This window comes from Miniopterus natalensis, chromosome 5, assembly GCF_054644295.1.
Source record: "Miniopterus natalensis isolate mMinNat1 chromosome 5, mMinNat1.hap1, whole genome shotgun sequence".
In the NCBI taxonomy this organism is placed as follows: Eukaryota; Metazoa; Chordata; class Mammalia; order Chiroptera; family Miniopteridae; genus Miniopterus; species Miniopterus natalensis.
In genome coordinates, this window is record NC_142085.1 from 25636142 (window position 1) to 25650323 (window position 14182).

Consider the following 14182-nt stretch of genomic DNA (forward strand, 5'->3'; position numbering starts at 1 on the left):
ACACTTAATACAGTGCTTCTCAATCCTGGAAGCATATCAGAATCATGCCAGGTAATAAAATGCTATGCAAATGCATAATTTTCCAAAATAACCTCAGCTACAATTACCTAATAAGTTTTTATTGCCTTTAAAAGCGAGACACTTTAAGTGTCTTATAATGACTAAGTTATTTATTTTGTCTTGTACAAGGAGGCAACTACATCTGGGAATTTTTCAGCGATGAGCGCAATGACAATATCACACTATTTCTGCAGTGTGTTTTCTGTACCTAGTATTTTTTTTTCTTCATGTTATTCTAAACAGAATGTTAGCTTTAGAATCATGGTGCTGGCAGATTTTTCTTCACATAGCAGATACATAATAAATACTGTAGCTGAATACAGGGTAGGCTAAAACTTTTTAAAGCAAAAAAGTACCCAAATAATGAACAGAAAAGACTTCTTTTAAAATTGGCGTGATGTTCCTTGTATCTTTGTCTCAGAGAAATGGTGATTATGGCCATAGGCCACACTAGGGAAATTAGAGAATCTAACAGGGTTCTTTGCATGTTCTTATTTCTAGGATTTTCTAATCTAAATATTTAATATACTTTCATAAGACTACATGACACGACATCTACGATCAAGTTCAAAGACGATCTTCTATATCGAGAAGGAGGCTCTCATTTTTCCACCAGAGGGGAAGGAAGGAAGGAAGGTGCTGCGGTCATTGTCCCGGCAATATTAGATGTGGCAGCTCGGGGACACAAGCCACTCGTAAGCGCTCATCTGGCCAAAACCAGATGCTCAATACGTTCCCTTCCATCACCCTAGGATCGGGACCCTCTGAGGTTAGTCAGATTCACCAGTGGAAACAGCCAAAATATGAGAATTTTCTGATGATGACCTTATATTGCCCCATTTTTTCCTCCCATCCTTTTATAAATTATCATCTTTCAAGCAATGATTTATAAGTAGATTCCTAAAACCGTAAAACTGCTTGAGGGAGCCACTCTCCTCTTACCCACATCGTCACCCTGAGTGCTGATGATCAGACGCAATGACAGAAGGACCCGAAGTCAACAGATCTGAGGAGGATGGCAAATGGAGTAGAGGAAGAGAAAAGGTAGGAAATACAAAATGCAATGTTTCTACAGTCTCCTAATCTGCACAAGGAAGCCACTGGCTGTGCGTCTTTGAGGGTAAGGCAATGCCAATTGAGGGAGAGGAAACTAATTGTTCCTAATGCACTGTTAAAAAGAAAACAACTTACATTACTTTTTTTTACTATAGAATTATCTTCTACGTGGCCTATGAAAGAAAACACAAGGCAAGAATCCAAAAGAAAACACAAGATAGAATTGAAATGTCAATGTCTGAACTCCTACAAATTCTTTTTATGTTTTAGACTTCCAGTTTTAATTTTGTCTGTTTTCTTTTACCAATTAACCCTGGATCATAATGGAATGGTCCCTGGAGAGTAAAGACACTCCCTTCACTTGGCCAACGTGAAGGGCAATCGGTTTTAAATTTCATGTAGTTCACATTGAAACACCTTTCTTCCCTCTAGTGATAAATAAATGCACAATCAAGTAAGAACTGAAAAGCGATCTTGAAATCTATGAAGAAACAATATGCTTTTTTTTTAATCCTTACCTGAGGACATTTTTTTTTTTTTAAATAATTGATTTTTAGAGAGAGAGGAAGGGGGAGAGAGAGAAACATCAACCGGTTGCCTCCAGTATGCTCCCAGACGAGGGACTGAACCCATAACACAGGTATGTGCCCTGACCCCTGACTGGGGAATTGAACCTGCTGCCTTTGGTGTACAGGCAAAGCTCCAACCAGCTGAGCCACTCAGCCAGGGCACAATATGCTTTTCTTAACTGGAGACTCACCTTATGCTGCGAGAGTTGTGTTTTTATTTTGTCTGGATCGTTGGCAATTTCCAGTTCAGAATCCAAAGACTTTTCCGACTCCTCTAGCCACTCCATAAGCTTACTCCAAGCTTCATGGAACTGTAAAGAAATTCACACTTTGTCAAGACAACTTTCTGGTATACTCACTATATTCAAAATCAAACATTTATTTACAATACAAATTAAGGGAAAAGCTGAAAATTATTAATTCAACAATTCCCCTGAAGCAGAAAAAAGCAGTCATTTCATCAGCAAATTACAAACTGTCTTAACACGTGGCTTTTGTGGTCCTGAGACGTCACTTTGTTATAATTCAATCAAGCACATACAGTTCATAAAACAGCCGAAATGGCAGAAAGCACCAGGGAAAACTTCTCTCCCTTTCTTTTTCTTAATAATTAACATCAACTCTCAGAGAATTTTATTTGCTTCCTTCTGTCTGGGTTTACTTTTAAGGTGTTTAATTCTTATGTTAAGAAAAGGAACAAAACGGGAGAGAGGAATAAAGTTTGCAAACTGGCTTTAAAAAGTAACAAGAACAGAAAGAGGTCATTTCATTCCTATTTATTACACAGATACCTGAACATCTTTACTGTTGCTATCGAAATCCTCAAATTAATGCCCGTGCCTCACATAATTGGTTTAATTATGTAAAGGAACCCACAATACTTGAGTTCTAACAAAATATAATTCTCTTTGTCATCTATGACCTTGAAACAGTCTGGTGCTACATATATTTCATTTCACCCACAGTCTGTTTTCTGTTTATCACCAAAAACTAGTGGGTACTATTTTTGGAGACCAAGTTGTGAAAATGGTTATAAATTATGTCTCGTAATAAACTTGAGTGAACAGATACATAGCAAAGACTTAAGTAATCAAAATAAAATGTGTTTTATATCAAAGCACATTAATAATGAAATAACAAAAAGACACTTCTTACAAAAACAGCACCATGAGAGCACGGAATAGAAAAGCTGCAAGGGGCCCGTGAGATCGTCTCATCATAAACCTGCCCTCCCGACAAACCCCGCCCACAACGCGAATCAGTTTAAACATGAAAACACCGAGGCCAGAACAGGCACATGCATTGTCCAAGTCGGAGTGCTATGGGCAACATCTGAGCCCAAAACTGAGATTTTTAGAATAAAAACAAAGATACAGCTAGTCACAGTGTCGGGTAGTCTTACTACAAATAACACTGCCTCTAACAGTTACATGGTAAGTGTAATGGTATAAATGCACAGGTCCTAAGGCTGGTCCTACTTTCAAAACTATTTTTAAGTCATACAAATAGAAGAAACGCTATGCTTTTGCACTGAGACCAGGAGAAAATCCTTAGAAAGTTAATTAAACAGAGAAAATAAAATTGATTAAATGGAGAAGGGAGGAAGAGACTGGGCAACTGGCTTCTGGCATCCAGGAGATTTTTATAAGCTAGATGCTCATAGCTCAAAAATGCCTACACTACAGATGACACTGTCACACATGTGGAGAGAAAGATGTCAGGCTCAGCATTAATACTGTCTTCCAAGACCATCAGGGACCACTTCCATTCCAGGAACTCACTTGTAACACTGCATGGATCATACCTCCCACTCAAAACGGGATATATGGCATGTAATCCTCCAACAGCGTTGTAATCTGTCATTTCTAAAGCCTTTAAAAACTTATGCTGATAGCTTTAAACAGTGAAACACTAGGCTCCCATGACAACTTTTATATCACCCAGCTGAGCCCAGCTCCCCAAAACAATGGAGTCCGGCACCAGTGATGAACAAATGCAACTGAATGGGACAAAAAGAGTGAAAAATTCAGCTTCAAAATTACACCGTCTAGTTTCTAGTAAAAATCAACGATATATGCCAAGCAAGGTGGGTGCATCTTTCTTCTTCCATGGAGAACAGTGAAACGTAATTTTACTTCTCTGTGTTTAGTCTAGAATAGGATATTAATAACAGGTGAAGGAAGTAAGGCAAGTTCCTCGTGTCTCTAGATTTAAAAAAAAAAAAAAAAGCAGCTCCCAAAGATTCAAACAATTTAAAAAGTGGGATGGAGCTATATCTAAATATTAGAAAAGAAAGAGAGGCTTGCCAACAAGTGCACAGATTCAGAGGGGTGAGGAGTCCTGACCCACTCGGGCAGAGAATGTCCCTTTCAGAAAGCTGCCTAGAAGGCTAAATGCCTGGCTCTCAGCTCTGACAGTTTGAACAAAGTTTGGCTTAGGAACGAAACAAAAGGTAGCAATACAATGAAGTCTGACATCTCAATCTCATTATGAGAGTGGAGGTTGAAAAGACAAAGAAAATACTAAAACAAACACAATAACAAAAACGTTGAGCCTCTTTCTGGGCCTTAAGATAATGGTCTATCTATGAAATCAAGCTACAATCAGTCTTTTCTTTTTCTTTTCTTTTTTAAAATATATCTTTATTGATTTCAGAGAGAGGAAAAGAGAGGGAGAGAGAGATAGAAGCATCAATGATGAGAGAGTCATTGATCAAGCCCGCAACCTGGGCATGTGCCCTGACCGGGAATCGAACCCAGAGCGCCCAGATCCTAGGTTGACGCTCAACTGCTGAGCCACGCCCGGCCAGGCTACAATCAGTCTTTTCAAAATTAGTCCCCAGGGCCTGAAGTTGCTGCCAGATCAAAAAGTGATATCATCATCCCAACCTAGGCCACCGCCCTTTTAGGAAATGAACACCTTGGCTTTGTGCCAGGATTATTACACCCAAGACAGCCTGTGATACAAGTACTTCAATGACGAGGAGTAACATATTTATTTCAACAGCTAGAACTGGTTTATTGCCAAGTTCAGAGAATTTTTATAAAGGTTTACCTGCTTGGCTCTCTTCCTTGCATCATCCAAAGATCTTCCTCTTTCGACTAACCGTTGAACCACTTTTTCCCATCGACTTTGCACACTGATGAGCAGATTCTTAATGAGGACAACATCTTGTTTCTGGCTAAAATATTTCAAGTGGGTTCCAGTTTTATCCAGCTCTATTATCTGCTCACGGTGAGAATTTACTTCATTGGCAAAGACCTTTCCCCCAAAAAATGGGTAAAATTAGAAACAAATGAGAAACGGATCTACCTTGAAAATGCTTCTGGTGTCATAAGCTGAAACTATTCAAGGGACAAAAGAAAGTTTTTAAACTATCAAATTCCTGCTTTTGACATTAAAACAGCCTGCTGTCTAAAAAGGTCTGCAGTGGGAGTGCTACCCATGGGAGTTATAGCATACCTTGTGCTCATCGATTTGAAACAAGACTGTGTCCAAGATAAGACTTGGCCGAGGAGCTACATTTAGGGTCTGTTCAGCCTGGGTGAGCCAGTTGATGAAGTCTTGGAGAGAATTGTGGAACTCCATTGCCAAGTTGAGGGCTTCTTCCAGTTTAGTCTGCGAAGAGAGATTATTTAGTAGGTGATATTTATGAATTTTTTCTTCCCAGTTAAATCACTCTCTGGCAGATATCCTTCCCACCTATACTTTATTTATGCAGAAGCTATATTGCCTAAACAGTTTATGAATGTCATGGGCCTTCACTAAGGTACTGGTAAACCAAACCCTTTGAAGTATAGTAAGAAGCATCTCACTACAGCTAAAAACATTTTAATATACATTAAATTATGGGCTTGGTGCCTGGGCAGTTAACCACAGACCACAATTAACTAAACCGAATCTGTAAAAAGAAAACTTGACCATCACGTGATTAATTTTTGGAATTGCAATACTATGAAATATACTTACACTGTGTCAGTGAGAACATACAATCTAGTATTCCTATCCTATCACTTTTCTTAAAGCATTAAATAGTAATATTTTTAATCCCGTCTCATGGATTTTTATCATGTAAGCACTTACTATATATAGATAATTATTTTATTCTCTTGATCTCCCTCTCTTCCTCCCCCCACATACACCCTTTTGCTTATTAATGTGTGATTAGAACAGAATTATTTAACAATCCAGAATTTTCACAAATTTAAAAATATACCCAGCCAACAGTGATCTATAATACACCCGTTATCTGTGTTTGAATGGATTCCTTTAACTCTGTTCTTCTATGTTAAGTTAAGACAGGACACTATTTTCAACTGACCCCATGAAACCTCCTTATGTATACCACGCAAATTCAAACATGGATCATTAAAAGTTCCACTGATCATGCTACCCAGAGATAAGGTAAAACCCATGAAATAAAACAACTAAAACACTCATTCTATCATATTAATCAAGGCACATACTTTCCTTTCATTGAGTTTGGTTTCCACAGATTCCCATTTTTCTTTCAAGTTATTTATGTCTTGGTCAATATTTGTCTCCACAGATTTGGGGCATCTTGCAAGCAGCTGTTGGCCTTTCTGCATCAGACTTCTATATGTCTCTTCTTTAGCATCAAAGGCAGCACAGATTTCCTAAATTGAGATATTGTCCGTCAAGTTATATCATTTTTTAAGAGAATAAAATCCAAGAGTTCTTATTCCAGGTCATCAATCCCAAGCCCCTTATCATATACTCATCTCTATCCGGCATACAAGATAACCCCGACACATTCTAACTTTTCATTATATTGAGACAACATCTAAACCTATAGGCACACCCTGTCTACTGAGAAATCTCAGAAATGCTGCTATTATCACCAATCCATTCCGGCATGCGGAGGTTTGTGAAGCAATATTTTAAATGGTATCAAGAAAGTCTTCCCTGTGTGGTAACCAATCAGCTCTGTGATCTTTGGCAAATAAGTTAACCTCACTGAGCTTCCATTTCCTTCTCTGTAAAGTGGGTTCTAAGTTTCTCCTCAGATTATACAAGAACGGTAATATTTTTGGGTATAATTTAATTCTGGGCTTAGAAGACATCCAGTGGATAGAAAGTAAAGGCCCAGTCTACTAAGACATTTACGTTGATTATTAAGACTCTGGAATCACAAAAGCCAAACTTGTACTACTATGAGAATATTACTCTCATTGATAACATTTTTAAAGCTTTCAACTAGAATGCAATGTGTATCTTGTATGGAGAATATAAAAAATACTGCTTAAACAAATTCAGAGTTTAAAATCAATGAAACAACAGTTACAGTCCTGTAAAAAAAGTAAGACTAGTTTTAGTCCATTTATTCAATTATAATGTAGGTCAAATCATTAGCTCCCACTGAAAAATTATATATTCTGTGTCCAATGTCTTCAATTTTATTATAATTTTAAAAACTGAAATATATGTCAAAGAACTCACCCATATTAAAGTGTACAATTCAGTGTGTTATTAATATATTCACAAGGATGTGCAACTATTACTAATAACTCCAGAACATTTTCATTGCCTCAAAACTTTATAATGTCTTAAGTTTTAAAAAAAACAAAAAACTTTTCTAAAAATATTTACATTATCACCTACTGAAAACTTTTAATCCTAAGGCAACACTTTTAAATATAACTAAATCTCAGGAAACTATAATATTCTAGGTTTTCTGGTTTCCTTCAGTTCTAACACAACCAAATCAAAACAATATTACTAAAAATGTATTACAAGTATCAATAACTCTTTAGCATTCCTTAAATCTTAGACTCTCTATAATCTGGTAAATTATGTCAGGTTATAGCAAAGTTATTTTAAATACCCTACCCAAACCACATAAGCTAATACGCAATATTTTTCTAAAAGTAAAATATCCTAAAGATAAGCTTTTTGCTTTCTAATTTTTTACTTATATTCCTCTAAATTAATATTTTCAAAATACTTGTTATTAGAGATTAATCCCAGGCATGTTTATTCAAGAATTCATTAAACTTACACTTAATGAACACTGTAATAACTACATAGGTACTTCCAGGAAAGTAAAGAGGTATCTGGGAGTCAGTCAGGTTGTATGGAAAAGACAAACAGTCCCAAATGATCATTTAGTTAATTACTTTTACAAGTGAAGAAATGGTCACTTGTGGCACCAAAAAAAAAAAACACAAACAAAAAACAAAAAAAAAAACCCCACAAAAAACTAAAACAGTAACAACAAAACCACAGACACAATAATTTTCTAAAATAATAAATATACATTAAAGGTTTCTATAAAATTCCATACTGGATTAATAAGATTTATTTTAACTGCTCATGGCAATTGTGAAGTGTTGCGTGTCTTCACAGTAACTTACAAGGCGGCTACTTCCTCTTCAAATCACCAAATTCAAAATTATTTCCAAATAAGTACAGTTTTAATAAGCTCTTACAACAACATTAGACATCTGCTAAAGAATGCAGACTTTAATGTGCAATGGCCTATTTCTTTTGTCAAATCCCTAAATACTTCTACTTTTATTTCATAAGATACTAATTATCAGTGCTTGAATATTAAAATAAATTCCTGATGCAAATTCACAAGTGTGAGAATTAGAGGATTCCTTTTCAAAATTTGAAACAGACTGCTTCGCTTACAACTTCTAGAGCCGAATTAAAATGGGAAATGAGTAACAAATGTCAATAAATCAAAGTCGGTCTAAATTTAATTTGTCAGTCCATATCTCTATGAAAGAAAGCCAGAGTCTCGAGCTTAATTATTTTTTCCCCCCTTACCCTTCAGTGTTGACAGTGTCACAGAATCTGGGTGGGAACAGCCCCCAGGCAGAAGGCTGCAGGCTGGACAATCAAACGCAAGCCTCCTCCTGTCCACATGTGCTAGAGTGTGAATCTGAAGATACAGCCCTATCGCCATTAAAACAAATACGTAACTTTGTTTTAACAGAACAAACACGTATTTTCCAGCCTTCCATGAGACAAGATGAAAATGCAATGATGACAGCAATAATTTCTAACTCAATTCTGATTACTTGAGGGATTTTTTTTCTTTTCACTCAATGAGCAACAGTTTTTAATTTACACAATGTTTATTACTATCCATACAAGTTTATCATTTTATGGGGGAATGTATACTCCTAAAAAATGTCTAGACTTCTAAAAGCTCTTTTCATACACTGACACACTAACCTTTGAAATAGAGAATAGGTTCTGACTTGAAAAATGGAATCAATAAATGGTGTTTCTAGCAACTTACACATAGAGATGTCTGTTGTAAAACTGTATATCCTTTAAACCTTCTGCCACGAATTATTTATCGCCAGGGCCCATACAAAATGGTCAGTTTCTTAATCTGAGGCTAGAGCTGTAGGGAAAAAATATACTTACCATGTGGGCATTAAGCTGCTCCCTGGCCGTTTCTGGTAAACCTCCCAGGGGTTTAGATGCTAACAGATGGCGCTCCGTGTCGGTCAGCCACTGCTGCAAATCCTCAATTTCGCCATGGAACCCTTTGGCCTAGAGGGACAGAGAGTTTTAAGTTTGGGCCATAAACACTGTCACCTTCAAGCAGAAAACAAGGCTTAAACAACCCGGCCTGCTAAGCCTCTCCCTGCATTGTGCAGAGCGGCGGGTGCCCCCGGCCTGCCTGCCTCTCCTTCAGGGGCGCGCTAGCGGCTAAGGCTATTAGGCTCAGGGCCAGAAGGCTGCGCTCTCATCAGCTCAGTTCTTTATCCCACTTATTTTGACTCTTCTCCTTGGGGTAGAAAAATTAGGCAGGGGTCTGTAAACCAGTGAGAGGATTCCATGCCATTTTGGTCTTGAAGGCTATAGAAAGCTCAGAGTGTGTTCTCTCATTCACCTGGCGCAAGGCACCATCCAGCTGCTGCTTCCTTTGTTCTGTTTTTTCCAAAACATTTTGCCAGCGTTGATTTAAAACCTCTAGCTTGTTCTGGAGGCTGCTCGCTTCTTCTCCGGCACTCGATTCAATGAGGTCATTTCCTGCTTTATTAACAGCTTCCACTGTGGACTGATGAGCTAGTACATCATTTTGGAGCACCTGAAAATATTAAGATAACACTATGGTTGCTCGTTTATAACATGTTAGCATCCCCTTTTAATGCAACGGTTTTATTTCCTGGTTTTGAAACATTCTGAAACAAAAACATCACATACATAGAATTTCAATACTAACGATGTTTTAAAATGATGGGACTTCTTTTCCCTTGTCTTCGCAGCTTCCTGTCTACCAACAGCCCCTGAAATGATTATGGGAGACCCTGCTAGTTCTTCCCATCAGAACAGCTTTGGAATTGATGACATTAAGGTATCTAGACATTATGACAGGGCTCTAAGAGTATTCATTTGATTCAAGCTCATTTTAATTGAACTTAATTTTAAAGTTTTAAGTAAACAATTTAAAAGATATTTATTTCTATATATTTGTTTTCAAATATAAAATTATTCTATTTCTAAGATAAACATCACCATGTTTTATAATTAGCACTCTACAAGGGAAACATTATCATACAATGTTTTTATCTTCTCTCATTGGAATGGTGCTAGAATTGACTACTAAGCTGACAGGAATCTTGGGAGGCCCTAACACGAAAGGGAAAGAGATTTACTGCACTGTATATCAGAGATACTCAAGCCCAGCATTCCAAAGTCGAGCAGTTCTTTTACTAGAAAATACACCTATGAAATGCTTACTGCAGATCGCAGTAAACAATGCCTTCCTGTTCTATTATACAGTAGAAATACGAGAATAGGCTAGTAACACTTGAATGCACTAACAGAGGGCAAGAGTGGTTTAGTACAGAAAGCACTACAAGGCTAAAAAGATCAAATTTTTTATACTGAAAAGAATGACAAGATTTACACCTTAAGGAACAAATACAGCTTAGTAATAGCTTCCTTTGAAGAAGACTGTGGTTTTGCTTTTGGAAATCAGATGAACCCTTCCTCTAATGTTAATAAGAGCTGATGATAATCTTCTCTACACTCACTGACTCAGGGTTTTCAATGGAAAAGGGACATCACCTCGGGTCCTAGGTAAGACATCCCACATCTGGAGTGAAATCCTGACCAGGGAGGATTTCACTGAAGGGCACTGCCCACCTACCACCACTGTGTCTCTGACTATATATATATTCATTTTCTGAGGCATCCAGTGAAGGAGTGATTTTCAAAGACTAAAACATCAACTGAGTAAGGAATCTTCTTTATAATAAGCATGAACACTAGGAATCACCCTTAAAAGGCCAGATTTCAATATCCTTGTGGTAAAAATATAGAAAATAATTCTATAAAATTCATCTTCTAAATGTTCTGAGTCCTATATAAGCCACAGCCTAGGAGCTGGAGAAAAAGGCAGGAGTGGGATAGAAACATTTCCTCCCTTCCTCCAGCAATTGTGCTGGTAATTTTAAGTCCTTTAACTTTTGACCTCTGAGAAATGAAAGAAGAAAAGGGTCCATTTTTAACTGCTCAGAGATAAACAAGCAGAAATAAAAGGTCTCTTAACTCATCCCTCACCAAAATTACTGGATCAGGGTGCTCATTTTCCCACCTCTACTGTATTCTACAAAGTTCCCGTCACTGATGCATGTGACCTTTCAGGGCAGCTGCTAAGTTTATGAAATGTAAATGCTATAAACTCACACTGTGAGAATGAACATGTTTTGTTCATATGCAGTCAGGCTAGTCATTATTGCTCTTAGCAAAGGTATACTATAGACATTAAATAATGAAAAATATTAATGATGCATAATTGGTTAATCAAATATGGTTGGGCAATGACTGCAAATACTGACAGAATGAGGTATAAAAAGGAAGGAAATTTAAAATTAGGGAAAAATTACTGTGGGGGAAAAAGTATGAAAGTAGAACTTAAAGCAAGAAGTCAAAAACTGTGTATCATAATCTTAGAGTGCTAAAAGCTGTCTTTTACTTTCAAATGCTATTAAGTATGTAAAATAGCCTTTTTCTATTTGATAATCAAAAAACCTTACGTGAGGTTAGGATTTAGGACCTAACCTTAAATAAGACAGCACTATTCATGTGAGTGTTAAGGCTCTATGAAAGACTGTTGAATGTCACGATAAACTGCTGGGCATACAACCTTCACTAAGCCTAGTAACTTAAGAGACAGGGAATTTTCTATTAAGAATTATCAACCAAGTGTCACAAAGATGACCACAATATAAAACTGTGTTGCACAGATCTCAATTTTCAATTTGTAAGCTTTAAATCAAGTACAGGACATATAAAAAAAAAAAAAAATTTAAACCTAATATGTTAAAAACCTAATTCATCCAGGAAAGAACTAAGAAGAAAAGCCAGTGAAAAGAGAGACAAAGAGCCAGAAGAACGCGCCTCCACATAATGAAGGATGTACCGACAGAAACATGTCAGACACGCCAATCAAGCAGCCAGTGAGAGACCCATGGGGATCAGGGTGAACAGAGGAAAAACACACACAATCTGCGGTGGAACAACATTTTGAATTACTTATTAGGCTATTCTCAACAACTTCTAAAACTATGCTACATTAATCTAATGACAGGTATGATCAGGGACTTAACCCTGTATTCAGTGTTTGCCAGGCAGCCCTAATAAAATTCAGCCAGAAATTTCCCATCCTTGCTATTTTTTATAACTGCCTTGAACAATGAGAAAAACATTTTATAATCGTTTAAGAAGTGTGTTTCAAGAAATTTAACCTTTAGTTGCAAATATCAAATATGAACTTGTGTTAAAATCACAAACTTGAAAGATGCATAAAGAAGAAACATTAAAAAAATTGATGAAACTAGACATGCATAGAGAAGAAACATAATAGGCAACAGCAGCTACGTACGTGATGCTTGGCCAGTTCAATTTCAATGGCCTTAGGGTCTCCTCCAACAGGTTTCTGTTCGCTCAGCAAGCCCTCGGTGTGTGTCAGCCACGCCAGGAGTTCGTCCAGAGCATGTTGGAATTGCCCAAGGGCTAAAAGGGCGCCCTCCAGCTTATGCTACAGAACAAGTGGGGAGGAAAAAAAATCCATGTGTGAACCTGGTATTATGAATAACATGCATTTATAAAACATGGGCAGCAAATCAATTGTTTCATGCAGCATACATTAAAGCAGATCCAGTGAAGCCCAATCGTCATCAACTTCTACATTCTAAGTCTGAAACTCTTTATGGTTAAAAAATGGCATGTGAGAAGCAGAAAGAGCTCTAATGAAATAAGGGAACTTAGGGGTTTCAAAAGTGTATGTAATCACCTAATTTTAATTTTTAATAATTGTTTTGCATTAATATGTAAAATTAAAATTTTACGAAAGTCTTGGCACATACCTGTCTGTTGATAATTCTTTCATCCAGACTATCCCATATCAATTTCAGTTCCATTAATGGGTCTTGAACAGTGTGTTTGTCACTTTCTTCCGTTACCTTCTTCAGCAAAAGCTCTGCCTGATGGTTCAGTCTTTCCATTTCTATCTGTTGTTGATAGGCCTCTGACTTAAATTGCTATTTATAAAAAGAGATATACGGGAAAATGTGCTATAAGTCAGTAACTTTAAACAAAAATAATTCTATTATGCCTTTATTCTGATTCACACTTCTTATTGTGGGGTGGGGGGTGAATAGGAATTAAAACATAACACACAGTTTACTAATAAAAGAGTTATAGATAGAAAAAGGGGGAAATATTTTCTCTTTATTCAATGCTTCCTGATGGAAAGATGTTTCTACTTATAACTTTGGTATTCTACTTTTGTACTCTACAATAAAAAACTAACAAATTGCAAGGCTGATTCCAATGTCTAATTATATATATTCAATACCTGAATTGTGAAATATAGCAAAGAAGAAAAAAAAGTATATTATGGACATATATAAAACCCAGAAAAATATCTCTAAGAAACTCAGTATTTCTTGCTCAAAAATATGCACGTCTTACATCCACTGGACATTTAGTTTTCTATAGCTGTGCTGTGTTTGTTAATATTTAGTTTTCCCTGACTCACCCACTGCTGACTCAGAATAACATTATTCTCTCTCCCAGTGCTTACTGACACATATTTAGCAATCTTGGCTTTGCCAGCCAACACAGGTTAACAAATGGTTGCTTGTGATAGGAAACTGTCCTTTCATAAAATATTTAATGTGTAATAGTAAATAATTAAATAGTAAGTAATAACGAAGCAGCCCCCCTTAATTTTTCCAAACATATGAAAATAATAATTAAAAAATAATAACTAAGGTATAGTGAACACTTGCTATGTTCAAGTTACTCTCAGTAAACTAATAAAGAAAAAATTGTGTCCTCAACTTTAGCTAAGGACACAGAAGTGAGACCAGGTAGATAACTTGCCCGAGATCATTTAGCTAGTAAGTGAACAAACTGGAATGTAATCCCAGACAACCTGATTTCAGGGAGAGCCTTCCTAACCCACCTGCTATACAATTACTGAGATATATGCAAATGTCCAA

At 36.8% G+C, this 14182-nt stretch overlaps 1 protein-coding gene across 5 annotated transcripts in view; it reads right to left on the reverse strand.

The window, feature by feature from the left end:
- The window catches only part of DST (dystonin), a 399279-nt gene that overhangs the window by 26975 nt on the left and 358122 nt on the right, over positions 1 to 14182 (reverse strand). For all 5 annotated transcript variants that reach the window (XM_087817457.1, XM_087817456.1, XM_087817454.1 and 2 more), the window contains 8 exons: positions 13043 to 13216; positions 12559 to 12714; positions 9559 to 9756; positions 9087 to 9215; positions 6152 to 6322; positions 5148 to 5303; positions 4740 to 4946; positions 1877 to 1996 (listed from right to left, as the gene is read on the reverse strand). In XM_087817457.1, the coding sequence (XP_087673583.1) occupies positions 1877 to 1996; positions 4740 to 4946; positions 5148 to 5303; positions 6152 to 6322; positions 9087 to 9215; positions 9559 to 9756; positions 12559 to 12714; positions 13043 to 13216 (1311 nt within the window). The remainder of the gene's footprint in view (positions 1 to 1876; positions 1997 to 4739; positions 4947 to 5147; positions 5304 to 6151; positions 6323 to 9086; positions 9216 to 9558; positions 9757 to 12558; positions 12715 to 13042; positions 13217 to 14182) is intronic.